The sequence below is a fragment of the Mustela erminea genome, chromosome 13 (genome assembly GCF_009829155.1).
Source record: "Mustela erminea isolate mMusErm1 chromosome 13, mMusErm1.Pri, whole genome shotgun sequence".
Classification (NCBI taxonomy): Eukaryota; Metazoa; Chordata; class Mammalia; order Carnivora; family Mustelidae; genus Mustela; species Mustela erminea.
Window position 1 is genome coordinate 62,046,663 of NC_045626.1, and position 26,687 is coordinate 62,073,349.

Genomic DNA, 26,687 nt, shown 5'->3' on the forward strand with positions numbered 1-26,687 from the left:
TGAGCTTAGAGTCTCAGTGTTCTATCTGAAAAATGGAGCAATCCTACTCCAGCAAAAGGTTGTTCTGCCTTTGGGCGGGGAGGCTCCAGAATTTAGTGAAGCGAGGAAGCGAGTGCGCCAGGCAGAGGCGTGCCCCGATCCCTAAGCCTCGGGACAAAGTCATTACCGGTGGCTGGACCTATCGGGGATCCCCACACGGGCCGCCACGCCCTCGGGCCCACGCCCTCGGGCCAGCGCCCCCAGCCGGCTACCGCTGGCGCCGCCATCCCCGCGGCCGCCTGCAGGGGCCGCCGCCTCTTCAGAAATGCGCCGCCTTTGTCTGGGGCCGCGCGGCGCCGGTGCACCGGGCGGGCTGAACGCCTCCTGCTGCCCGGCCTCCGCGCCCCGGGACCCCGCGCCGCCCACACTCCCTCCCCGGTTCCCCGCCCCGCACCCCTTAACGCACCCCGCCCGGCCCGCGCCCAGGTGAGCGCCCCGCCCGCCTCGAGGCCCCGCCCCGCCCCGCCCCCGCCCCGCCCCGGCCCGGCCGGCGGGGGGGACCGGGCGGATTCCTCGCGCGTCAAACCACATGATCCCATAAAACATTCATCCGCTCCCGGCCCGCGCCGCGAGCGCCCCGCCAGTCCGCGCCGCCGCCGCCGCCCTCGCCCTCCGCGCCCGCGGCCCCGCCAGCCCAGCCGACCCGGGGAGCGGAGCGCGTCCAGCCTCGTCCCGCGGCCGGGCCGGGGCCGGGCCGGAGCGGCGGCGCCTGGATGCGGACCCGGCCGCGGGGAGACGGGCGCCGGCCCCGAAGCGACTTTCGGTCCCCGTCGCGCCCCGCCCGACCCCTAAGATGAAGAGGGCGTCCGCCGGAGGTGAGTGCCGTTCCGCACCCGAGCCGGGCCGGCGGGGTGGGGACGGTGGAGACGGCACCTCCCAGAGCCGCAGGGCCAGGCCGGGGCTTCCGAGGCAGGCATAAGGGTCACCCGGCGGCCGTGAGGGCCACCGCAGTGCCGCGCCGGGCTGGGGCCGCGAGCGCCCTGGCCCCGGGAGGGCGGAGCCCGCGGCAGCAGGAAAAGTTGCCGCTTCCCGGGAAAGTTGGCCGCGGCGGCGGGGCCAGGGATGGCGGGGCCGAGTGGCCCCGGACGCCCGACCGGGGCAGGGGTGGGGTCTGCCGGCTAGAAGGGCGGGGTCCAGCGTCGGAGCGTCCCGGCCTCGAAGGGGTTAATGAGCAGGGTTGCAGAAACGTGGGTACCAAGCAGGGGTGGGGGTATCGGGTCGCTTCCACCCTTGCCCGGAGGACTCCGCTCAGGACCTCTGGTTTTTTCTGGGGTCAGGCCGCAGCAGGATGAGTGGGGGCGTTGGCGACCGTAGAGGGCGTGGGGGGCGGAGCTGACCCAGAGCTGCCCCCCCAGGGGGCTGGCTAGGTGGAGAAGAGGCCGCCTTAGCAGCCTCCACCCGCAGCCTGAGGACCCCGGGAGAGGGGGTGCTCAGATAAGAGGCTCCAGAAGTGATGGGGCTTGCAGCATCCCCTCCCTGGCAGCCCTCATGGGACGCCTTCCGCTCCCTGCTGCGAGGCCCTGAAACAGGGGTCTGGGCGAGGGGGGTCGAGGGGGGGACCTCCTGGGTGGGAACTTGGGCATGCCCTGCCTGGAGAGTGCTCCTTTGGTGCCCACCCAGACCGCCCTGCTGATGTCCACCGTGCCGCAGGCGGCACACACGTTTCCTTGCACGTGCACGTGTCTACAAGGGCTGCACACTTGTACACCGCGTGTGCACATGCATGCCAGGCTGCCCCAGTGTGCACACACACACACATGCGCGTGCGCGTGCTGTGGACGCACATCCATGTCCTCGCCCCCGCCTGCACGCCCACAGCCACACATGCGTGCACATAGCATGCCTGCTGTGGTCCCCACACTTGGCACATGCTGGGGCCCCTTAGCGGACCCGCTTCCTTGCCTACATGCACATGTGTTGAGGGGGAGGCTCTGGGCAGCCAAAGCTCACAGATGGAGGGGTGAGAATCCGGCTACGGGAGCATGGCCCCCTCTGTCTGCCTTCTGCCCGTGTCCTGGGAGTCTCCCCTCCACAGCCCCTTGGGTCTTTGTGTGTGTGTGTGTGTGTGTGTGTGTGTGTGTCTATGCTTCTGCACGTGTGTGTCTCTGCACGCATGCCCGTATGTGCCTGTGGTCACATCCCTGTGTGGGTCTTTGCCTCCAGTGTGGGTGCCCTCGTACACCCAGACAGACTGTGAGCAGGTTTTACCCAAATCCTTAGCAGCGGCACTAGGGGTGTGTGCCAGGGAGATAATTCAGGGCACCCAGCCCAAGTTGTGAGGCCAAAGGGCTCCCAGCCCCTCTTCCCCTGCCCCCTGGGCTGGCAATGGAGGCTGATGGGGGCAGGGACTCACCTGGGCAGGGAAGGCCCATTTCAAACCTGGAGGTCAACACAGTGACAAAGAGACCAGACCCTTCTTCCATGCTCTGTAGTCACTGCCACTAAGCCCAAGGGGAGCAGGTGTATGTTCACCCTGAGGTTGACCCAGGGTGACCTCAGGAAGGCCCTGCCCTCCGGGCTCAGTCTCTCCGTGGTAGGAGCCTTATCAGTAAGGGATTCTGTGTTAGGTCACCTGCCTCAGGTGTTGTATGGGGCTCAGGTGCTGTGTGGGGTACTGAGTAAGGGTGTGGGTGACCCACTCTCACTGCAGTGAGGAGGACATTGGGCCAGGGTCTTAGAGAGGTGGGGCCATCCTGACTGGTCCCCATCTGTGTCCTTGTCTAGAGAATGGAGACAAGTGGGTCATCCTTCTAGAATGTGTGGGGGTGAAACAGAGGGGTGGGCCAGAGGTTGGGCCCCATGGCCAGGTAGGCTAAGGGGCTGGCCGCTCCTCTCTTCTAAGCCAAACAAGGTGAGAGAGAAGCAAGCTCCAGGGGACGGACTGAGCCAGGTGGTGGTCAGCACACAACCACCTGGCAGAGGGCAGGGATCACAGAACTTCCTGGATTTGGGTCCTGGTGCAGCCACCCGTTGGTTGTATGACCTTGGGTATGACAGTTCACCTCCGTGTGCCTCAGCCTTCTCACCCGTGACACGGGCCAGGAATCAGGGTTCTGATGCCAGTGTTTTTAACTTCAAAATACCCAAAACGTCACCCACCCACCCCACCCCCCACACCCACCACCCCAGGCAGTGACTCCCACAAATGGAAGTCCTCCCAGAACTCTTGCACTGCCAGCCGGACCTCTTTTCCACCTCTTTGCAGATGGGGAAACAAAGGCACATAGAGGTCATAGGGGAGTTGAAAGGTGTGACGGGCAGTTGGGGTGCAGGAAGTGAGAGCACTGCAAAAGGTGGGGGGTGGCCAGCCGCGTGCTTCCCAAGCGGCTCTGCCCCTCACCAGCAGGAAGCCTGCAGAACATCTGAGCCTCAGTTTCTCTATGTGAGGATTAACAGCCAGCTGGGTGTCCTGCAGTTGGGACTGGCCCTCTCCCTGTAGTCTCAGATGAAAGGTGGGGGAGAGGGCCCAGTGCGTCTCAGGAAGCAAGAGGGCTTATGGGAGTGTCTGTAGAAGAGCCCCACCTCAGGATATGCTAGGGCTCTGGAAGGCAGAAGAGGGAGTCTTGCTGTCTGAGGAACCTGAGGGCTGGCCCGAGACCCAGGTTTGCCTTTACTCATTGTGAGTGACAGACCACTGGGGGCTAGCCTCGTGCGGCCCTGGTTCCCCCATGCTCTCTGGACTCCAAGCTCCCTCTCCATCTGCTGCTCCCAGGCCAGGGGACTCGGGCTCACGGTGCTCCCGGTGGCCAGTGCTGCCTCTTGGCTCCAGCCCCTCCTTGCTCCCTGCCCCAGACCTAAATCCACTGCTTTGTGGCACGGATGCCCGTGGCAGCTGGTGCAGCACCGGGAGGGTCCCGGCTGGTGGAGGCAGAAGGAACCCATCCCCCGGGGCTGCATTTCCTGCTCTCCTGGGCCTGTGGCCAGAGAGTCTCCACAGAGCCTCAGTCTGTGCAGCCGGAAAGGGGTTAGGAGAACAGGAGCACCAGGAAAGGAGTTCCACAATGAATAAGTGAATGGCTTTGAATGAGTGAAAGGGAGTGTGAGGGGAGCGTGTATGAGTGTGACACTCCTGCCCCTGGGCCCTGCTGGGGCTCCTCCATGGGCTCTTGGCTGTGCCTGCCTAACGAGTTCTTGCCACCCCGCCCTCAGCCTGGTGGACCCTGACCTCTGACTGTGCCTGTCCCAGGGAGGGCTGCCTGTCCCTTGGTGGCTACCCAGGGCTTGGGCCTTAAGGTCCATAGGAGCTGGCCTGGCTGCCCATACCCCCCTACCCCATCCCTTCAGTCGTACTGGAGCACTGGCCCCTCAGCCCCCCACTTCCCCTCTCAAGGTAACCCCTCGAAAACACCCCTTGGTGTCCCCCAACCCTGTGACCCAGCTGCCCCATTCCAGACGTCTAGACATCCGTTCATTTACTCGTTCATTTGTCCCTAGCCTGTCAGACTCTGTTTGGAGCCAGGCAAATACAGGGATGTGATCCTTGCCCTCCTGAGTTCATAGGATCAAATGCTTTAAAGGACAGGTGGTCCCAGAGCCAAAAATAGAAGCCCAGCCAGAGGGTGGGCACGCTGTCCACACACCCTGCTTCTCCGCGAACCGTCACCGGAGCGTGTGGGCCCGGCCGGGTGTTGTGTGCTGCAGTTTCTTCTTTTGTCGCTGTATTTTAAACACTTTGCACATCGGGAACTATTCTTGTGCAATCATGGGTTTACTGGTGTATGTGGAATCCCTTCCTGAGGATTCGCCATCATTTATTTATCTGAACTTGCCTCAGCTTCTCAAGTTATCCATGGTCTGGTGGCCGGCCCCCCGGGGAGGGGCTCTCAGCCCATGTCCCCGCTGTCCTCACTGCAGGCCTGGCCACAGGCACCCCGTCCCCACTGCAAAGGCGGCAGGCCCTGATCCCCACCCCCTCCCAACATTTCATGGGTGGGCTCTGCAAGTCGTAAAATCTGCTTCTGGGCTTTGATCAGGATTCTGACTCTGGGGATGGCCTTTGTGCATCTGGATTTCTGGCTGCCTCTCGTCTGCCCCCTTCACACACCTCTGCCTTCACCCTGCAGCATCCTGATGGTCCTGTCTCCACGTGGGCCCGCTGCCTTGCTCTGCTCAGAGGGTGGAGGAGGGGCCATGCGGCACCATCCTACAGGCTTGACTCCCCCCCACCCGACCCCCGCCCAAAGACTGGGCAGCCAGGCCTAGGAGGTACAGCTGAAAGGCCGGACTATGGGCAGACCTTCTGGAGGGGCCATGGAAGGTGCTATCTGGGCAAAGGCCAGGGGCTTGGGTTGGCTCAGGTGGGCTGGGCAGACTATGAGCCCTGTCGGGGCCCAGGCACATGGAGCTGGGCCAGCAGTGATGTGGGGAGCCCGAGCAGAGAGTCTGGGTTGTCAGGAGCTGACCCAGCTTTGTTCAAGCAGCCCACCCAGCTCCCTTGGTGTGCTCCTCTGCTCTCTGGTCAGCACCTAGGCATTCCCAACCGACCATCACAGGTCACACTCCGCATAATTGAAGTTCTACAGAATGTTGGTGGCGACTGAGCAAGGGTTTCGCAGTCAAGCAAATTTGGGACTGGCTGGGTTGGGTGGCACGGGCAGATCTCCTTTACCGCAGGGTGTCTGGGGGCCTCGGGTTTGCAAACAGATGGGGTAGGGCCTCTGAAAGACACCCCTATGCGACACACTTCGGGCACTGGTGTGCCCAGAAACTGTTTTGGGTAACAGTGGCTGAGATTTCTCAGAGGGCCTGGGAGGGAGACCTTCGGGCCCCCAGTAAGGGATCCAGGGATGGGCGGGCCATCCTACACAAACCCTGCAGCCACAGCACCTGGTGGGTGGAGGGACCACACTTCTCCTGGCAGTGTGAGGCAATGTGCAAATTTAACCTTTGGGTTTATGACTCTATTTCTTTGCAGCAAATGTCACGGGAAATGTCAGACTGAGGCTGAAGCTAGTGAAGGGCCCATCGAGGAAGGGGGTGGAGTGCCGAGGGGCTCAGGCCAAGGCAGGGTTCTGGGCCCCTCACCTCCTCCAGGGAGCCTTCTCGGATTGCCCCTCTCTTGCCTCGTCCCAGCGCCGTGTCCTCCATCTGTCCCAACTATTGTGACCTTGTTGAGATGTTGCCTTTATTCACCTCCTGCCAGGGCCCAGATGGGGCGGGCTCAGAGACCTGCCAGAAGTCTCCCCATCCCAAGTCTGGGCAGGCATTGCATTAGCCTGTGCAGCGCCGGCTCGCTGTGTGACCTTGGGCAGCACCCGCCCTTTCCTGGTCACCAGAGGCTTCATCCATAATCCACGGCTGTTGACCAGAGGTGGTGCTTCTGGCTCAGTGCCTTCGTGGGTGGGAAAACGCTTGAGCCTGAGGTGTGTAGGGTGCTGGACTCTGGGGGAGAGAGATGGGGGCTAGGTGGCTGGCTCCTGGTATCGTGTCGCAGCCCCAAGCACACAGTAGGTGCTGTGTAAAGAGCAAGGGACAGTGAGTCAACATGGAAGGTGAGGTGGTGATGGGGGGCACAAGACCAGCCGGGAATCCAGAGCCCCCCAGACTCTCTTGCCTCCCCACCCACACACCAAGGCCAGTTCTGAGGCCCCGCTTGGCCTGTCACTGAGTTCTGCTGTGGCCCTCAGGTCCCAGTGATTGCTTAGCAAGCATTTACTGCCTTCCTGCTGTATGCCAGGCCCATGAAGCTGAGCAGGGGTCTCGGGCCCCTAGGCTGTCCCCCACCCAGCAGTTCCACATATATTTTCCCTGCATGTGTAGCTGGACTCCAGTGGAATCACAGATCCAGTCGGTCTGGTGCTAATCACCCCTGTACCCCCTGCCCCTCCAGTCCCAATATCTACCCACCAAGGCCCAGGGTCCTGGCTGCCTCCCATCTCCAAAGGCCCGTCCAGGATCAGGTTGTGTTCCAGGGAAATCCATCCCCTTTTATGCCTCAGTGAGGGCCTGCTGCGGACCGGTCCCCGCCCAGGTCCATGGTCACAGACGCCCACAGCTGCCTGCCTGCCATCTTGTCCTCCCTTCAGGTTCTGAGATGCTTTCCCAAAACATGTTGCCTGCCAGCCAGGCCCCCTCCTGCTTAAACTCTCCCATGTCTTACCCCGGGAGGAGCCCCCATTATTTTCAGGGCCTGGGCCAAGGAGTCTCCTTTGGGAACCTCCTCTTCCACCCCCACGAGAGGAGGCCTCCAGCTCCCTGGTCTAGCACCTGCCATGCACACCTGTGCCTGCCTTCCCGTCTCCACAGCCCTGAGTCCAGCTGAGGCCTGGCACTGGGACACAGGAAGTGAGCTCCCAGGTGACGCAGGAGCTGGCAGTCCTGGCCCCCGGGGACGGCTGCTGGTCGTCAGGGGCAGGCCAGCTGTCCCAGGTGGCTGCAAGAAGGCAGCCCCTCTCCAGAATTCAGATGACCAAAGGCATAGCTCTAAAGAGAGACAGAGATGCCATCTGATGGGGGAAGCCCTCCAGGTAAAGCCTGGGCAGGCAGTGTCTGGCCTTGGGACCCTCCTGGCTTTAGCCCAGAGCCAGCTGAGCACCTGGGTATGTCAGTCACCTTCTGAGTCTTTCTGTCACACAGGAAACTCTGAAGGGGGAATCAGTGTTGAATGCAGCCCACAAGGCCCAGCCCCTTATGGGAGCTTGATGGTCCCATTCAGGTGGGACCCGCTGCCCTAGGCTAGAACTTCCTATGGAGATGGAGGTTGGTGATGGGACATCCAGGGCCCTCAGTGGGTCATGGGGTCCCCACATTCCAGGGGGGATAACAGGATGTTATCAAGTCTTACAGCTGTTCTTCCCTGAGGGGGGTAGTATATGGTGGAGCATGGGCAGCAGGGTAAAGAAGCATGTGTTGGCAACTGTGATTCCTGGAGCAGAAGACTCAGTTGAGCCGTGGGAGCACAGAGGAGGAACCCCTGTCTGGGCCTGCCACTCCCCCCATCAGTCCTCCTGCCATGAGGGTCTTTGCTGCCTGTCCCAAGGGGAGTCTGTGACTTATCCATTCATGCCATGGGGAGCCAAGTGAGGAATAGGGTTGGGACGCCATTCCTCACTTGGTGGTGGGCTGGGGATGGGATGTGCAAAAGTCCAGGCAGGGCCAGTGGCAGGGGAGTCTGGAGGGGCATCTGGGACCCCCAGAAGGTGAGTAGTCTCCAAGTCCCACCCTGGGGCAGGTGGGCACTGGTCCTGGTCACCCCATACCGACTCAGAAGGAAATTCAAGGTCCCTCTGCCTTCACAATGTGGAGACTTCTGCCCCTACAGCTCACCTTGCAGCAGCTTTGTGTTATGATGGAAGGGGTGTCGTGTGGTCTTTGGGCGGGGTGGAGTGCAGGCAGCCAGACGTTGGGCCATCTGCCCCCCCTAGGTTTGGCTACCATCCTGAAAGCACCTTCCATCCCCAGCAATGTAGCTGGAAGCAGAATTACAGAGAAAGGCTAGTCCTAGCCAGCCACCAGAATGGGCTGGGCACATCTTCGCAGTCTTGGGGGGGCCGTGGGCCCCACTGGATGCTCACACCCAGCTCTCCCACCTGCTTCCACAGGCCTTCACCTGCCACCACAGCACACCCCAGCCAGGAACTGGGAGTGGCCCTGATGCTCCGCCCTGCCCTCACCCTTCCCAGAGCCCGGCCCCATGCTTCTTGCAGCTCTCTACTGTCCACTTCCCTCAGCCGCCCTGCTCGAGGCCTCCGTGGTCTCCCAGGACATATTCAGCCCCCTCCTTGTCCTTAGAGAGCACAGTGCTGCCTAGTCACAGCCCTGCCCAGCCCTCACCCCCAGGATCCATGGGGCCTCCCAAGGAATGAGGCTGTGTGAGGCAGTGGCCTATGAGCCTCTTGGGAATTGGGCTCTTAGGTTTCCTTGGGGGCTGAGGCCAAGACCCCCAGGGCCATCTGAGGAAGATGCAGGACTGTCACTCTCTCCCTGGCGGTGAGCACTGTTTAGCCCATGGCATGGGTGACAGGGATGATGGAGGAGCTAAGGGGGACCCTGGGGTGTGGTTCTGGAGTATGGCCTGGCAACTGGTCCCCCAGCATCCCCTGGGCAGAGCCCTCCCCACCCTCCAGGGGATTAGCCAGGTACCAAGATGTACCCTGGGAGGGGCACCTGGGTGGCTCAGTGGGTTAAAGCCTCTGCCTTCGGCTCGGGTCATGATCTCAGGGTCCTGGGATCGAGTCCCGCATCGGGCTCTCTGCTCAGCAGGGAGCCTGCTTCCTCCCCTCTCTCTCTGCCTGCCTCTCTGCCTACTTGTGATCTCTGTCTGTCAAATAAATAAATAAAATCTTTAAAAAAAAAAAGATGTACCCTGGGAGTGGGGGCTGGTCCTGGGCAGGTCCCAGAGGGTCACTTGTCTTTCCATTCTCTTGGTGAAGTGTTTTCTAGCCTTTAGTTTCAGGCCAGCCCTGTGTTAGGCAGCAGGGACCCCTAGATTCTTGCGATGCATTCTGCCCCCCAAGGCCCCTCAGGTCCCAGGAAGATACCCCAAAGTCCATGAGGGTCCCAGGAGAAAGAAGTACTAGTGGGGGTGCAGTGAGGACTCTGAAGGCTAGGCCTCCGCCCTGAGGTCACACTGGCCCTGGGTCTTAAAGAGACATTAGAGCTATTGGTCTAGGTTGGGGGAGCTCCTACGGGGAGCAGAAGACAGGAAACTCTGGGACAGCGGACTCCAGGCCGGGTGGCTGGGACTGCTGAGCTGGGCCAGGACTGTTTGGCAGGGAGAGGAGGAGATGGGAGTTAGGTGAGGAGCTTGTGGGGGCCAAGAGGGGAGCCGAGAGGGGGGTTTTGGGGGGATCTAAGGCTGGAAAGACAGGGTGGAGTGGACAGTGGCCTGCCCCTCCCCCGCCCAGCCCCAGTGGGAGGCCAGCCCCCGCTCTCTGTGCTCCCGGCCGTATGACACGTGGCCACTGCACACCGGTCGTGTCCAGGCTGTCTTTCATCTCCCTGCCTCAGCCCCAATTTATGTCAGGCAGAGGCTGACACGGGGACAGGTGTGACAAGTGTCTGGCTTCCTGTTCGAAAATTGGCAAAAGAAAAACTCTCCCCATAAAGATATTCCATCTACATACCTCCTGGATGTCACCGAGAGGACCCATCACGGCTGAGACAGATGGTGGCCCTAATGGACTCCATTCTTTACCTGCTGCTGGAGCCACGGCCCAGTCCCCAGGGTGGCCCAGGGTGGGTGGTGGCTGTGTGTGCGTGTGTGTGTGTGTGCACATGCACGTCAGGGTCCCCGTAGAGCCCTTCCCAGTGCCGTGGCTGACTCTTTCTCCACTCCAGATCACAGGAAGCCTGAGAGAGGCATGACCCTCCTCATCAGAGACAAGGGGACCCCGGCAGATGGGGGGTTGCAGTATGTTCCTAGAGCAGGTGGTGGCAATTAGGGAGTGAGGGGCTGAAGACCTTCCCCCTCAGGCCCTGCCAGGTGGCCAACACCAGCACCGCTAAGTGCACTATCCCCACATTTCCCCGAGGCCCAGGTGGGGTCAAGACTGGCTTGGCATGTCACTCACTTGAGAACCCTCAGGCCTAGCTGATGCTTCCCCCCCCCAACCCCGCCATGTAACCCTTAGTGAGAACCCATGAGCGGTGACCCTGGCCAGTCTCTAGGGCTCACTCTGCTTATTTACCTGCTCCCTTTAGTGGCCCCATCAGAGTCGAGTCCAGCATTGGGGACAGGACTGAATGTGATTGTGGTGCCAGAGGAGAACATGTTGGGAAGGCCTCCAAGGGCTGGCATGATGGGACTCTGAGGAGAAGAGCCCTTCTAGAGGAATGTGTTGGGAATAGGGCAGGCATTCTGGAAAGGGGGACTGTCTGAGCAAAGGCACAACCGAGCATGCCCTTTCTAGCTGTGACTTGAGCTCCCTTCTGTCAGGTGGGGACGGTGGCTCCCTGCCGGGGGTGACATGCAGCACTCCTGAGATGATCCCACAGGTGAGCCAGGCATTTCCAGTGTACCCGCTGTGCACCAGCCCTGTGTGGGCTGCGTGGTCTCTCCATTCCCTGTGAGATTATCCCCATTCTCCAGATGATGGAACAGAGCCCAAGAGGTTGGAAGACCTACCTGAGTCCCCAGGGAGGCAGAGTGGGCACCAAAGCCCTGACCTTCTCCAGCCATCCCACAGGGCCAGCTGTGGTCGGCAGGGACCCCGTGGCATAGGGAGGTCTTGCAAGGGGGCTCCCACTAACAGAGGACTTCCTCACTCACCCTTCTCAGGGCAGGGCTGCCCCATCCAGCGTTGGCACAGGAGACCAAACAAACCAAACTGAAAATGTTCCTGATTTTACCGGTTCGTGTGTGTTGGAAAAAATCTGGGAAGACATATCAGAGATGTAAGAAAGAAGTTGTATTAGTCAGCTCAGGCTGTCATAACAAAATACCGCAGACTGGGTGGCTTAAACAACAGAAATTTATTTGCTCACAGTTCTGGAGGCGGGCAGTCTGAGATCGGGGAGCCAGCGCGGTCCAGTTCTGGTGAGAACTTTCTTCCTGGCTTGCAGATGGCCACCTTCTCGCCATGTCCCCATGCAGAGATAGTGAAAACAAGTCCTCCAGTATCTCTTCTTATAAGGGCCCTCATTCTATCATGGGGACCCCACCCACATGACCTCCTCGGGGTTCCCTTCTCTCAAAGCCCCTTTTCCAAATGCCATCACACTGGGGGTTTGGGCTTCAACATAGGAATCTGGGGGAGACAAAAACCTTTCTGTAATACAGGTGAAATTGGCATTGGCTTCCAGGTGCTATTGCCCTGCCCCCATGGGGACGTGGGTACCCCATAGACTCTCCTGGGGACTCTCCAAACACATCCTTGGGGAACGCTGTCCCCAAGCCTCACAGAGTCTGCAACTTTCCTGTCTGTAGTGGTGGACATTTCTTACACTCCTGTGTGACAAACATTTATGGTGTGTGCTGGTCACCAGCTGTGGCTCCTGTCCCTGTGGAGCCCACAGCCCAGAGCACAGCTCATTGAGGGGCTCGACAGAAGGAAGCAAGCACCTGCTAAGCTGGGTGCATGGTGAAATGGGTGCGCCCCGGCAGTGCACGGAGGTGGGGGGTGGTATCAGGGACCCTGAGTCCACCAAATGCCTCTAGCCCTGGGGATTTGTCAGGTTTTCAGACCCAAGCTCTCCAGTTCACCGCTGACCAAGCCAGACCTGAGAGTCAAGGTCCCTGGTGTCTGGTGTCTGGGCTGAGCTGGGCAACATGGCGGAGCTTAGGAGGTGTCCCAGCCTCTCAGACCTGTAACTGCCGCACTGGGGGTGGCAGGGAGGCAGCTGGGGAGAAACAGGAGCGCGGAGAGGTGGGCACAGCCTGGTTTCCTGCAGCCTGGCCTGGGAGGGAGCGTTGAGCTGGGGGAGGAGGGAGTGAGGATGGGGGCAGGGCTTGGGCTTTCAGGGGCTCCTCCCCCAGCCTGACCCTTCTTTGGCGTCAAGTGGGGTAGGCTGGGCCTCTTGGGAGCCTCCGGCAGGTATTGGAGGTGGGGAGAGGCCATGCTGGAGCACCTGCCCAGACCCCTCCCAGGTCTCAGGGGCAGGTGCTGGGGAATAAGGCCGCCCTACCTAGCCCCCGCCCCCCAGGCAGCCAACCCCCTTCCACACGCCAGCTCCTGGCGCATCAGCCTCAGGAAGTAGCCGAAATACACTGACCTGCTTTTCCAGGAGGCGGCGGCGCCTGGTCCTCCCACCCTCACTGGTGAGAAGCCGCCAACAATTTCCATCCCAAATTGATTTCAAATAAGGAAGAGTTATCACACACAATCATATAGGAATAATTTATCACTCGTTAATAAAAGAGCAATTACTTATTCACGTCGCCCCTGCCTGTGTGCCTGTGTGCCGCGGGTTCGGTGGCAGAAATGCAACTGGGGCTCTTGAAGCTGAGGAAAGCCTGTTTGCGCTCAGCCAAGGTCAGGGCAAGCCCTCCCCGAGGCCACAGACTCCCACTCCTGAGGCCCCATGTGCACACAGCCCCCTGCCAGGTTTATCTGCTGGGCTCCCTGCTCTTGGGGGGCCCTCAGTCTGAGGTGGGGGGTGGGGTCTCATGTCTGTGAACAGGGCAGAGATGAGAAGGAGATGGGGTGGGCCTTTGTCCAGATGTGGGAGGCCTGAGCACTCAGCTGAATATTTAGGCCAGAAGCTGTCCCATCAAGTGTACTTAGGAGATGGGGGATACACTTTATTTTCTCTTTTTTATTTCTATTTCTGAGATTTCAGCACCAAATATGCAGTCATTTTGAAAAGATAAAATGGTCAACCATATCTTGCTCAAAGTTAAAACCTGCACCCAGTCCTTTAGGGCTAGTCTGAGAATTGGCTTGCTCTGCCCCAGCCCCCGTTCCTCCTTGAAGGCAGCCACTGTTGCTCTGTTCCCTGTTTTTCCAAGTGGTTGCCTTCATAGTTCCATGGCTCCTACCCCAGCTCCCTCTTCCCTAGCATACTTCCCAGTGGGGTTGTCTCACCACCATCAGTCCTAGTGTTTTCCAACCGAAGTCACATAAATGCGCTTCACCACCCCACCACAGGTTGGAGGAGCAGGGGGTACTTTGGTGACCGTTCTGCTCTTGTATGGCCTTTGGTTTCCCTGGAGTTTACAGTTGACTTTGTCTTTTCTCCCATGTCCCATCTACTACCCTCATGTGCCTTCTCTTTCCACCTCAGGTGTTCTACTGGTTGTCTCATTTAACTCCAGGGAGGTCTGACCCCAGGCCTTGCTGTCTTGCTGTCCCCACATGGACCAGGCATGCTGTGGTTTACTCATAACTGCCCAGGACTGCCATTATCACCCAATGTTTCCTGGGCCCCACATTTTCCTCTTTCTGGGTTTATATCCTAGCTCTAGCTGAAGCACATCCCCAACTAACTCTCTAAGAAATTCACTGTGAAGAATCATTCTGTGAGTCCTCATATATTAGCAAACCTATTCCATGTTGAAAATAATGTCCCAGGGCATCTGGGAGGTTCAGTCGTTAAGCATCTGCCTTTGGCTCAGGTCATGATCCCAAGGTCCTGGGATCAAGTCCCACATTGGGTTCCCTACTTGGCAGGAAGCCTGCTTCTCACTTTCCCTCTGCTTGTGTTCCCTCTCTTGCTGTGTCTTTCTCTGTCAAATAAATAAATAAAATCTTTAAAAAAAAAAAAAAAAGAAAAGAAAAGAAAGAAAGAAGAAAAGAAAGTCCCTCAGAATTTTGAAACCATTGCCATTTTGTTATCTTCTTGGCATCCAGTGTTCTGTAGAGAGGTCTTATGCCACATTGCTTTTCCCTTGGGAGCTTCGGACTTCTTTTGACCCCTGGGGGACTGAAATCACATTGTGAATGTCATCTGTTATGCTAGACACTTGCCCAGTGGAGGGCTGGGTCTTCAGCTTTGGGAGATTTTCTGGTATTATTTCTTTGATAACTTTTTTCTCCTCTATTTTCTCTGTTTTCTCAGATATTTGACCTATATTTGTCTTCTGAATCTCGTCAATTTTTTTCTTTCTTTCTCTTTCTGTTTTCCTTTCTGGAAGACTTCCTTGACCTTGTTTTCCAACTCTTCTATTGATTTCTTTTTTTTTTTTTTTTTTTAGTAATTTTAGTAATTCTATTTTTAACTTCCAGTTACTCTTCTTGTTTTCTCAGGGCTCCTTGTTCATAGCACCCTGTTCTTGTTTTAAATCTCCTTCTATCCCTGAGAAGACATTGATTAGATTTTTCCCCTGACTTTTACCTATTCCCCGTGCTGTCTCTGCTTCCTCTACAGTTGTTTTCCCTCTTGTCTGCCTTCAAGTTTTTTCCAGGTGCCTCGTTTTCTGGTCGTGTGTTCTAGGGAAGCACTGCTAAGAGCAGGGCTTATAAACTGACAGGTTTGGGGTGATCAGGCAGGGGCTACCCTGAGCACCCCCAGAAGCCCACAGTGGAGACCCTTTCTCTGGATGTTTCTCCAGGGGAGCAGCCCCATTTCCGTGGTCCTTGCCCTTCTTAACACGTACTTCATCATCATCATCTCGGCTCTTGAGGAAGGGGGATGACCACGTGTCTGTAACACAGGTGGTGGGTGGGCAAGGAGGAAAACCACCAAGGAAGAAAATCTCAAGGAACCACCAGTGTTCCTTGAGAAGCAGCAAGAACTTGAGGCCACGCTGAGCAAGGCAGGGTTCTCTCATGACTCAAGTTGGGCTGCACAGGCCTGTCTGGGAGCCTCCTCACTCCATTGAGGCTGAGCCTGAAGCTGGGGATGGGATGGTGGCTCTAGGCAAGCTTACAGTGTACAGCCTCGCTGCTGGGCCCACAACCCATACCTTCCTCCTACTTGGATGCCACCTCTCCTGGACAAAGCAGGACCCTCTGGCCAGGCTACCAATCACGATGTCTCTGGGATGCCACCTCTGAGCTATAGGCCTCACCACCGTGGGTTCCTCACCTGAGATGGGACTTGACCGAAGGTCCTCTGGGGAGGCAGGACACCAGCCACAGAGCTGGAGGCATCTCAGGGTCCCGGAAAGGCTGTTGCTAGCCTGTTGTCCTCCCCAGATCTCACGGTGTTGAGACAGACCCAGAGCTGGCCAGCCGCTTCCACATCCACTGCCCAAAGGGGTACAGAGCCCTCATTCTGAGCCTGGGACTACCAGACCCCAGAGCCCACTAGCTCAGGGAACAACAGGCTTGGACTGAGAATGAGGGGCGTGGGGGCCAGGTTGCTCAGAGCGTGGGGATGTGCTCAGCAGCTGGCCTCTCAGGGGTTCTGAGATCCTGTCCCCTGGCTTCAGCTGGTACACATGATCACCTCACCTCACTAGGCTTCAGTGCCCTTGTCTGGAAGTGGGGTCAATGGTCATCCCCTTTCTGTGCTGTGGGATGTCATGAGACCTCAGGGAGTCTATGCCTTGAGCAGTCCTGGGAGACAGGGAAGCCAAGGGCTCTATCTCTCCCCTCTCCCTCCCTCTCACCTGGTACAGGCCCTGTGTGGACTGACTTGGCCAAGGCACTGAAGCTGGAATGGGCATCCTTGGGCCACAACCCTCCTCAGGGATGTCTGGTGCCCACCTCACACTGGCCCGCTGCTCACCTACTTCTGGGGCTCCCCACCCTTGTGCGAGGCTGGCTGCACTCCATCCTGGCCTCAGGTTGGTCCCAGGCTGCTTCTGAACTGCCTGCGGTCTGAGGGACTGGCCCATGACTAGTGTGGTGACGATGATAGTGTTATTGGTGACAAGGATCATGGACCGCCGGGCATCTGGGTGGCTCAGTTGGTTGGGTGACAGCCTTCGGCTCAGGTCATGATCCTGGAGTCCCAGGATCAAGTCCTGCATCCAGCTCCCTGCTCAGTGGGGAGTCTGCTTCTCCTCTGACCCTCTCCCTTCTTTCACACTCGCTCTCTCTCTCATTCTCTCTGAAATAAATAAAATCTTTAAAAAAAAAAAAAAAAAAAAGATCATAGACCTCCATGACCGACTTTCCATTCAAGATTCTGGCCAGAGGTCCACAGAATGGTCTGGGAAGCCTGCTTGCAAGAAGGCCCCTACACTCTGTGCCTCTCTCCTTTTCTTGACAGACTCATCCCACCTGTACTTTTTCTTTGTTCTCAGATGGGAAGATTCTGTCAGCTGAGGCCTGGACCTTGTCATCCTGGGAAGTGCCTCAAACCTGACCTGCCATGTCCCCTCCTCCCAGCCCAAGTGGACAGGCTGATGGTAGTGGGCCAGCGGGCTGGCCTCCATGTGACCTGGCCACAGAGCCCCTAGAGGAGGGCACAGGGATTGGCATGGAGGGGGTTGTAGCCCAGAGACTCCAAGATCACCTCCCAAGATTGTCTTCCTGCAGCACAAGCAGATGCCATGTGGATCAGTGCCTCCTCCCCCCACTACCCCAGACCCTGAGGACATCCTCCTCTACAGCCGGCTTTGTCCGAGAGTGTTGTAAGCGTCCTCTTTAACGCGTGTTTGATCACCAGTCCCTCAAAGGCCTCTTTAGCAAAATCATTGTGTTTCTTTTGACCTACACACCATTTGGGGCTCACCTTCCCTCCAGCCCCGTGAGAGGGACTCTGTCCATCCCAGCAATGTGCTCTCAGCAAGACAGTGGCCTTCTCTGACCTTTGGTTTACTTTTCGTTAGGTGGGCGGGGGGGCAGGGTTTCAAGTGACCTCTGTAGGACCACTATGAGGGTGAGAGTGGCAGTACCCACAGGCATCAGGTACTCTGCGTACTCCAATCACAAGCCAGATTGGCAGACTGTCTCTCTAAAGGGCCAGATCCCGAACAATGCCAGCTCTGTGGGCCACACCACGTGTGGGGACTACTCCACTAAGCTGTGGGGACGCTAGAGCAGCACAGTAAGCACCCAGGTGTGGCTGTATGCTAATAACCTGTTATTTACAAAGATAGGTGGTGGCTGGTAGGCTGGTTTGCCAGATGCTGATGGAAGAGGAGGCATGAGGACCCACTGGCTCAGACAGGGGCTTCACTCTGGTCACCTGGACACAGTGCCCTGGCCAGTGGTGACCCAAATGGGAGCATCTCGTCACTGCCTCTGGAAACACTTGTCCCCTGGAAAGGGCCAGACCCTGTGGCCCTTCCCACTTGTCTCTGTCCAGAGGTCCTCGCCAGCCCCCACTGGGCCTCTCCATGGCCTCAGCAGGTGCTGCCCCCGACCTCACCACCCCAGTTCAGTTACAAAGCCCCTAAGCACCCTTGATTCTTTACCTCCCTTCCCGAGGCCTGACTGCCCTGTTCAGAGTGTTTGCAAGAGCTCAGCTGTCCTGGGACAGTTCAGGTAGGCGGCAATCCAGCTCCGCGCGCCACCCCCCCCAAACGGGACTAGGGCTGATCAGAGACAGACAGCCAAGGGGCGGAACTGGTGGATCCCAGGAGGCGAGGGGCTGCACGCCTCCCGAGACCTGCACTTGTCACCTCGTAGAAGAATGAACCCCAGTCATACAGAGGCCACCGGCCTGCCTTGCCCGTGATGTTTGACAAATGCCCAGGGCTCCTGAGCCTCCTAGCCCTCCGGTCTAGTCCCACTCTGGCCTCATCACAGCAGCTCTCTGCTATATGGCCAACTCACCCACTGTGCCCTGACCCACCCAGGCCCTGGCAGCCGAAGGCCCAGAAGTGTACGCCTGTTGTGTGTTCCTGTAGCGTGCACCCCGAGTGTGTGTTCCCATAGCGTGTGCCCGCGGTGGGTGTTACTCTTGTACACACCCCTGGTGTGCATTCTGACAAGTGTACCCAAGAGTGCACTCCTGCACTGTGTCTGCCTGTTGGAGGCTCTATCAGTCCCCTCTCCCCTATCTGGGCCTCACAGGGACGGTAAACTTTGGGAAGGTATCAGATAGATGCAGGGTCCTGGGAGGAGGTGGGGTGTATTGGGGTGGGGCTGGGCGCCCAGTTCTGGGTGAGAGCTGGCAGGGGGAAGGGGTCAGGGAGGGCAGATGGGCATGGTGGCAGGTACGTGGCAGGGCGGGTCCCAGGCCCCAACCCTGGGAGAGCCCCATTCCTGAACTGCGCCCCCTGCCGGGGCAGACCAGGGCCATATTGGCCCCCGGCTGATACCTCATTCACATCCTCCGGGACTCGAGCCCACGCTGGCCACCAGATTGAATGAGCTGAGAGGCCAACTGATGAGATGTTGTGGAAACAGATTCTCCAGGTAATTGGACAATGGGTGTTTGTTGGTGGTCTCGATGGAGGGGGTAGGGGATGCCCACCTGCGAGGGAGAGGTTGCTGTCTGAATCCCTTCAGTGGGGGGAGGGGGTTCTGCATGCTGGGTGGGTTTTCAGGTAAACAGAGCCTCCAGAGGCCGACATCATCAGCCTCCGGTGTGGGGCTCCCTGGGGCAGGGGCCAAGGGAGGTGGGCTTCAGATGGAAATATAGACAGGATGAGCTCCCAGAGCCCTCAGTTCCAGCAGGCCAGCCTTGACCAAGGATGGATTCCTAAGGCATGATTACAGGGCCCAGGATCCCACCCATCGGAGGATCTGCCTGGATGCTCACCTTGGCAGTGGGCTCTGGTGCCCCTCCCTGGTGTCCCCCTGATGTCTGGAGCCAGGGCGGGATTCCATGGTCCCTTAAATTCCCATTGTGGCACGTGCCATGCAGCAGGGTGACTCCCTATGGTCAGCATTATAAGCCGGGGACTGGTCTCAAGCTGACAGCGTCCAATGGGGCCCCTATCGTGTGGGATCCCCTCGGGGACATACCCTTAATGCAAGCTGTGCACCCAGGACCTCAAGCTCTCAGGTGGACCGGCCCCTCCCCTGGCCTTGGTTTCTTGCCTTTGAAAGGGACCCAGGGCGCTCCCAGGTGCTGTGTCAGCTGGAAATTTTAAGGGGGAACGTAGCTTGTGTTCGGAGGTGGGGGTAATGGAAAGGTGGGGAGGGGGAGCTTCAACTCCCTACTGCCACGCAAGCCCTTTTAGTGATTAGACACCATGGGGCTGGGAATCCTATTAGTCCCGGTTCTGTGAGCAAGTGCTTTCCCCTACCAAACCTCATTTTCACCCCCCGTAAGATAGGAAAACAAAATAGCCTCCTAGGTGGATTCAGTAGACCTCTGTCGGCCCTCCATCCACCTGGGCGCTGGGTGCATTCAGGAGGCTGCTCCTGCTCGCTTGGCCTACGCTGGGCCTCAGTTTCCCCACTGCATGCAGCTTGGCGTGCTGGAACTGCTCAGCCCTGGGTCCAGTGCCCTCCTTCCCTGACAGGTGACCTTGCCTGTTATCGAGCTGGCCTGCCCCTGCAGCTACTGCCCCGAGAAGATCAATAAGGAGTGGGGCCTTGAGGGGCATGACCGGCAGTGGGGGCTGGCAGCCATACCCCTGGGAGAGGCAGGCCCTTTCACGAGTGGGCTGCCCCTCTCCTCCCCCCGCCCCCCGGAGCCAAGGAAGGGGGCAGGGAAACGCCAAGGGCATGCACATGGTCTAGAAGTTGGGAGGTGAATGTGAGCGAGAAGTGAAGACTGAGGAGGGGACCAATGGACGGTGGGGGGTGAGCCCATCACTGGTGGAGGGCTGGCAGGGCTGGGGAGCAGGCACGGGACAGGAAAGAGAGAGTACAGCACTGCTGGGGTGCCCTGACCCCTCTAAGATGTGTCAATGCCACCAGCCCCCCACCCCCTCCCAGAGCTATTTCTGGCCTTGGTGTGCTGAGCTGTGGCCTCTTGTTCTGCCGTGTAACTGCGGTCTGTGACGTGACCCTTCTGGGGACGTTCTTGGTGCTCGAGAGGGTCCTGAGCTGACCAGTGTCCTGGTTGTGCCCCAGCTGTGTAACCTCCCCTCTCTCAGCTTACTCACCCCGGTCTTCTGGGAGTGAGGGGGGCGGCAAGCAGCCACTCAGAGCCTCCCTGGAGATGTCCCTTCCCAGCCACAGATGGCCCAGGAGGGAGCTATGTACCCCTGGTGCCTGCCTACACCCTCGCAGCCTGGGCTCCATCCCTGGCTTGGCTGGATGTGGCCCCTTCTTTTGCCCATCCTTCCTCCTGGACCATCTCCAGGTTGGAGCAATCCGGGGCTTAACTGCTCTCTACCTCAGTCTCCTAATCTGTAAAATGGGCTTGTGATATTATAAAGAAAATGGATTCTTAGGCAGCTCTGACTCATGCCTTCTATGCCAACTGGTAGAATCTCATGTGGCCCCCTGGAATAGGGTGTTTCTGCCACCCTATTGCCACAAGGAGAACCAAGGGCACTGAGCAAACAAGGTGGCCAGTCCTGTGCTGTATCTATGACCTCATGGGGTGGGGGCGGCAGGCGGCAACAGAAGGGTCCCCGAGGACCTGGGGGGAGCCGCACACCCCAGCCCAGGCTAGGAGACCCCCGAGAGAAGTAAAGGCAAGGAAGCAGAGACCTCCCCTGCACCTATAGCCTCTGGCAATCTCCGCTCCCAAGCTGCTGACCTCAGCAGCTGCCTGTCCGCCCGCCCACTGGCTCCTGCGGCTGCTGGTGAGTCCCCAGAAGTCTCCCGCCCCTCCTGGCTCCTCTCCCTACTCCTCCCCTTCCTTCCCCCCACACCCTGCAGTGCCCATGAAGGAGAACCTGGGCCCTTTGCTGCCCTGGCGCAGGGGCAGCAATGCAGGTGCTCTTTGGGACCACACCCAGACCTGATGGGATTTAGGCCACATGGCCTCGTTAGTGGTCATTCCTGCTTTGTCCAGCTGCCCTAGTGGGAGAGGCCCTGAGCAGAAGCCAGTCACTGCCTCCCCCCCCCACAGCCTCCCAGGCAGAAATGGCCAGTCCTTCCCCAGTGGTGGCCTTTGTGCCATCAGCACTGCTCCTGTGGCAGAACTGAGCTAAGGGAGAAGTCCCTCCCATGAACCCATGGGTAGGGCACTGGAGAAGCCCCCTAACCTGACAGGGCCATTCTGAGGTGAGGACTAAGGAAAAGAGGAGGCCCGAGTCAGCCCCAGGGAAGTCAGGAAAAGGACCGGCTCCAGTCTGTGCGAGGCTCAGGGGGCCAGGCGGCCTGGTGCGGGAGTGTGCCTTTGCTGTGAGTGAACCAGGGCTGGGGCAGGGCTGTTTTCTTGTCATGTGCTTGGAGGCGAGCTGGTATTGAATGCTCTCTGAGAGCAGGAGCCCAGTGAGGCTGGGTACAAGTGGGAGGTGGGACTGAGGGGATGGGCTAGGAGGACAGGTTAGGGGACAGGATCGGGAGACCAGATGGCAGGGGCACTTTTTAGGGTTCGGAGGGGGTTAGATGAGTGACTGGGTCCAGCCCCTGGGGTGGGGTCAGGGATCACCATCCCGAAACCTGGCAGGGCCTCCTGTGTCCCTAGGGCCCCTGCCGTGAGTAGGAACACAGGCCGCAAAGTTGAGTTTGATTATCTCATAAAAAGATGCCCCCTCTGCTTGCTCAGCGGAGGGGTTGCCATGGAGACCAGCAGGCAGGCCCCAAGGGGGGCCAGACTGGAGCCAATTACCGAGGCTGCAGCAAGGAGCAAGCCCACCACTGGCCGCTGCACTGACAGCACAGCCGTGCAGAGGGACCGACCCTCAGAAGTTGGCTTCCGAAAAGCGGTCAGCTCAGCAGGAATGGAGCCATGCCTGACGCCAGATTCCCAGCAGGGCCAAGCCACACTGCTGCTCTGCCACTTATCCCCATGGCATAGCTCAGCCCTGGAGCCTCGCTTGGGCCATTCCTGGAGTGGGTGTACCCCAAGCACGTGGCTTACAGCCTGCTGGGGGCCTGGGCAGGGGAGGGCTGGAGGCTGGAGGAGCAGCTGGTTCTGGGGAAGTCAGCTGAACCTGACACCAGCCCAGCTCCCAGACCATGGCTTCAGGCCTGCCTGGCAGCGGGGAGAACCAGCTCAGATGGTGGCAAACATGGTTACGACGGGTGGCTGCCCACATAGCCTGCTGGGTGGTGTGGCCCAGTTGGGGTGGCCGGGTGCGGCTGATGACATTGGCATGCCTGTGATGTAGCACGGTTGGTGACGTGGCCCATCCGTGGTGGTGAAGTCCAGAGCCCAGCCTGGTGAGTACCCGGAGCCCCCATCCCACCCCATCCCACGTCTTCCTCTTCCGTGAGTCCTCGGGGACAGGAAGTGCTGTTTTCAGAGCGTAGTGACAGGTGAGACGCTGGGGTAAGGGCTGGCATAATCAGGCCCGACTTCCCTGAGAAGCCCCATCAGGAGAGAGCCTGCAGAGGATGTCAGCAGTTTAAGTAGCACAGGAGGCTGAGGGGCCCTCACAGCCTCCTGGGCATGGCCAGCCTGGCGAGGGGTGTCCTGGGTATGGGGAGTTCTATACCAGGCTTGCCTCTCTGGACCCCCCCTCCAATCCTTACCGGGCAGTTAACAAACAGCCCCATTGGGGAGGCTGACGGAACACAAGGGACAGATGAGTCCCAGGAAGTGGGTGCCTATATCCTGGGGACCAAAGCCCAGGAGGGCAGACTGTTTATGATCATGAAACATGCTGGCCTTGCTATGGCTCTGGGCCTGGGGCATGCATCTGTGCCGGCCCAGATAGGATCCAGTGTGGCGAGGGCCCCAGCATGAATGGGGGGCCCCAAGTTCACAGGTCTGGGAGGGGGAAGCTGGTCCGTGGTCCCGTCCTTCCTCCCACCCGTCTCCAGCCCCAGCCCTCAGCCGGCCTCCTGTGTGCGGAATCCTGCTCTGCGCTAACTGCCAAGAAAGGTGTTAGCTGTCAATGCAGGTGTTATCTGTCAACGAAGGTGTTAGCTGATAAGCCATAACCCTCCCAGGGGGATTCACGTTTTAATAGGCTTGCTCCTGAAGGAGGAAAGAACCTTCGACATTGGAAGAGGGGGGCTGTAATGGTGGGATGAGAGGCAGTGAGCTTCGTATTTGGCTGTGTGGCCCCAGTGGGGGAGACCAGGGTGGATGCAGTGCCCCAAGAGTGTAGGTCTTTGGTGAGGCCCTGTGTGGGTCTGGCCTCGAGATGGTGGTGGGGCAGGGAGGGGGGATGGATAGGAGGAACTGTGCAGGCATCGATTGGTGGGAAGGAGTAAGCTCCTCACCCAGGGAGGAGATCAAGCAGAGAATGAGGCCGAAGGGAGGAGGCTGCAGGAGGAGTTCCATGCCAAGTCAGGATGTGTGGAGGAGGGAGCAGCCTGCCTGGAGGGGGCTTATGGGGCGGGCAGGGCTGCACCTGCCTGGCTCCCTTGCCCCTGCCCTTGGGCGTCCAGGCTCCTGATCCTATAAGAGCAGAGTTGCTCCGGAGCCCATGGTGCCTGTAAGTTTCGTGTCCTGTGCTGGTGGGACCCAGACCCCCTACAGGAGGGCTGCTAGGGGTTGTGGCTCGCGGCTCTGAGGCCCTTGCGGTTTCTTCATTAAAGCACAGCTTTGTGCCATGGTGAGGTCTCCTCAGAATCCGGGCAGCCCTCGGGCCTTAGGGGCTCTGGGAACCTGGGCAGGGGGCCTGCACAGGGCACAGAGTCTGAGCCCCAGTGCACCCTCCCCCCCACCCCGACCTTCCTGCAGCCTGGGAGGGCCCTCAGGAGGAGCTGCTGCAGAAGCAGCTGGAAGCCCGGCAGCTGGCTGCCTGGCAGACCTGGGCATGAGCCTCAGCCCTGTGTGAGCTCAGCTGACCTGGTCCTTTGTGTTTACCAAGGGCTTCTCTCCCAGCCTGGCTAATGGGGCAGGGCTGACAGGGATGGTGGGCAGGCCCGCGGCGCTCCCTGGTGTACTGAGAAGATGTCTGCAGGCTTGAGTGTCCATCTCAGGAGGGCTTCCAGTGGGCCTTGGTGGTGATCCAACCAACCTCGAGTGGCTGGTGATCCAACCATCCTTGAGGATGCCCAGTGCAGAGTGTGGAACCCCCTGGTAGGTTTCAGCAAAGTTGTTTCCATGTGGCAGGCGGAACAAGGATCCCAGCCTCTGAGTCTTCAGGGCTGACAGCATGTCCTGGGCCCTGCTCAAGACCATCCCAAGGACTGATCCCAGGGGCCAGCCTGGCTCCAGCATGCCCACCAGCCTCACGGGGCCCTCAGCCCATTAACCGCTGTCTCCTCTGCCCACAGGGAGCCAGCTGCTGGCCTGGGTGCTGTGGCTACAGGCGTGGCGGGTGGCAGCCCCGTGCCCGGGGGCCTGTGTATGCTACAATGAGCCCAAGGTGACAACAAGCTGTCCGCAGCAAGGCCTCCTGGCCGTGCCCACCGACATCCCGGCCGCCAGCCAGCGCGTCTTCCTGCATGGCAACCGCATCGCTCACGTGCCCGCCGCCAGCTTCCGTGCCTGTCGCAACCTCACCATCCTGTGGCTGCATTCAAACGCGCTGGCCCGCATTGACGCAGCTGCCTTCAGCGGCCTGGCCCTCCTCGAGCAGCTGGACCTCAGCGACAATGCGCAGCTGCGTGCCGTGGACCCCACCACATTCCGCGGCCTGAGCCGCCTGCACACCCTGCACCTGGACCGCTGCGGCCTGCAGGAGCTCGGCCCCGGGCTGTTCCGCGGCCTTGCTGCCCTGCAGTACCTCTACCTGCAGGACAACGGGCTGCAGGCGCTGCCAGATGACGCCTTCCGCGACCTGGGCAACCTCACACACCTCTTCCTGCACGGCAACCGCATCCCCAGTGTGCCCGAGCGCGCCTTCCGTGGCCTGCACAGCCTCGACCGCCTCCTTCTGCATCAGAACCGCGTGGCCCGCGTGCACCCGCATGCCTTCCGTGACCTCGGCCGCCTCATGACGCTCTACCTGTTTGCTAACAACCTGTCAGCACTGCCAGCTGAGGCCCTGGCACCCCTGCGCGGCCTGCAGTACCTGCGGCTTAATGACAACCCCTGGGTGTGTGACTGCCGGGCACGCCCGCTCTGGGCCTGGCTGCAGCAGTTCCGTGGCTCCTCGTCTGAGCTGCTCTGCAGCCTGCCCCTGCGCCTGGCCGGCCGTGACCTCAAGCGCCTGGCCGCCGCTGACCTGGAGGGCTGCGCCATGGTGGCCCGGCCCTCGCGTCCCGTCTGGACTGGCAGGCCTGCTGACGAAGAGCTTCTGGGGCTGCCCAAGTGCTGCCAGCCCGATGCCGCAGACAAGGCCTTGGTGTTTGAGGCTGGGAGCCCGGCCTCTGCCGGCAATGCACTCAAGGGACGGGTGCCGTCCGGGGACAGCCCGCCGGGCAACGGCTCTGGCCCGCGGCACATCAACGACTCCCCCTTTGGGACCCTGCCTGGCTCGGCCGAGCCCCCGCTGAGCAGGATGCGGCCTGAGGGCTCCGAGCCCCCTGGACCCCCCACCACCGGCCCTCGCCGGAAGCCAGGCTGTTCCCGCAAGAACCGCACCCGCAGTCAGTGCCGCCTGGGCCAGGCAGGCAGCGGGGGCGGCGGGGCCGGGGACGCAGAGGGCTCGGGCGCCCTGCCCAGCCTCACCCACAGCCTGGCCCCGCTGGGCCTCGCGCTGGTGCTGTGGACAGTGCTCAGGCCCTGCTGACCAGCCACCGAGTGGGAGGCCCTTCTCAACAGTCAGGTGTGTGTACATACGGGGTCCCCTCGGTGCCACCAGCCAGCACCAGGCAGCAGGCCCTCCCTGATGGACGCGTCCCGCCCGCCCACCCCATCTGCACCCCGTCATGTTTACAGGGTTGGGCGGAGCGTTTGTTCCAGAACGCCACCTCCCACCCGGATCGCGGTATATAGAGATATGCATTTTATTTTACTTGTGTAAAAATATCGGACGACGTGGAATAAAGAGATCTTTTCTTAAGCCGTGGCCTCTCAGGCTGGGGTGTGGTGGGCAGGGAGAGGCAGGTGGACCCTGGAGGGGCAGCCTTGCCCCGGTCACAGGCCCATAGAGGCCCGAAAGGGAAGGGAGCTGCCTGCTGCTGCATCCTGCCATTTCAACCCAGTAGCACCCATGGTGGTCACCAGGGATGCGTCACACCCCTACCCACCTCCCCACCCCCTGCACCCCAGCCCTGAAGATTAACGTCCGTTAGTCCATCAGGCAACTTAGCCACCTTCCCTTCAAGCTGGGTTGATAGCTGCATCTGTCTAGGGAGAGGTGTGAATCTGGCTGGACCACACACCAGGTGTAGCTAGTGCCCCCCCAGCTCCCCCACCTGCAGCTCCATGTGGGTTGTGGGGCGGGGTCCCAGGAGGACCTTGTGCGGGCAGACAGGGTGGCCCTGAAGGAGAGCTGAGTGGGTGAGGCCAGACCCCTCTGGCAGGGTCATGTGTACTCTCACACCACGGCTCACGGTCTCATTCCAGACCCGCGG

At 59.8% G+C, this 26,687-nt stretch overlaps 1 protein-coding gene and 1 long non-coding RNA gene across 2 annotated transcripts; both read left to right on the forward strand.

Moving 5' to 3' along the window:
* Positions 1 to 537: 537 nt before the first annotated feature.
* Positions 538 to 26,173, forward strand: RTN4R (reticulon 4 receptor). The gene is made up of 2 exons (XM_032310275.1): positions 538 to 854; positions 24,501 to 26,173. The coding sequence occupies exons 1-2, from the start codon at positions 833 to 835 to the stop codon at positions 25,898 to 25,900; spliced, it is 1,422 nt and encodes a 473-aa protein (XP_032166166.1). The 5' UTR covers positions 538 to 832; the 3' UTR covers positions 25,901 to 26,173.
* On the forward strand, positions 10,913 to 21,948 carry LOC116571850. Its single transcript, XR_004278016.1, has 3 exons — positions 10,913 to 10,924; positions 15,913 to 15,914; positions 18,025 to 21,948. It is a non-coding gene; the product is annotated as an uncharacterized LOC116571850 (long non-coding RNA).
* Positions 26,174 to 26,687: the final 514 nt, after the last annotated feature.

Coding starts and splice junctions, on each gene's coding strand:
- RTN4R (XM_032310275.1), top strand. CDS start 833: ATGAAGAGGGCGTCCGCCGGAG. Junction 855..24,500: donor GAAGAGGGCGTCCGCCGGAG/GTGAGTGCCGTT, acceptor CTCTGCCCACAG/GGAGCCAGCTGCTGGCCTGG.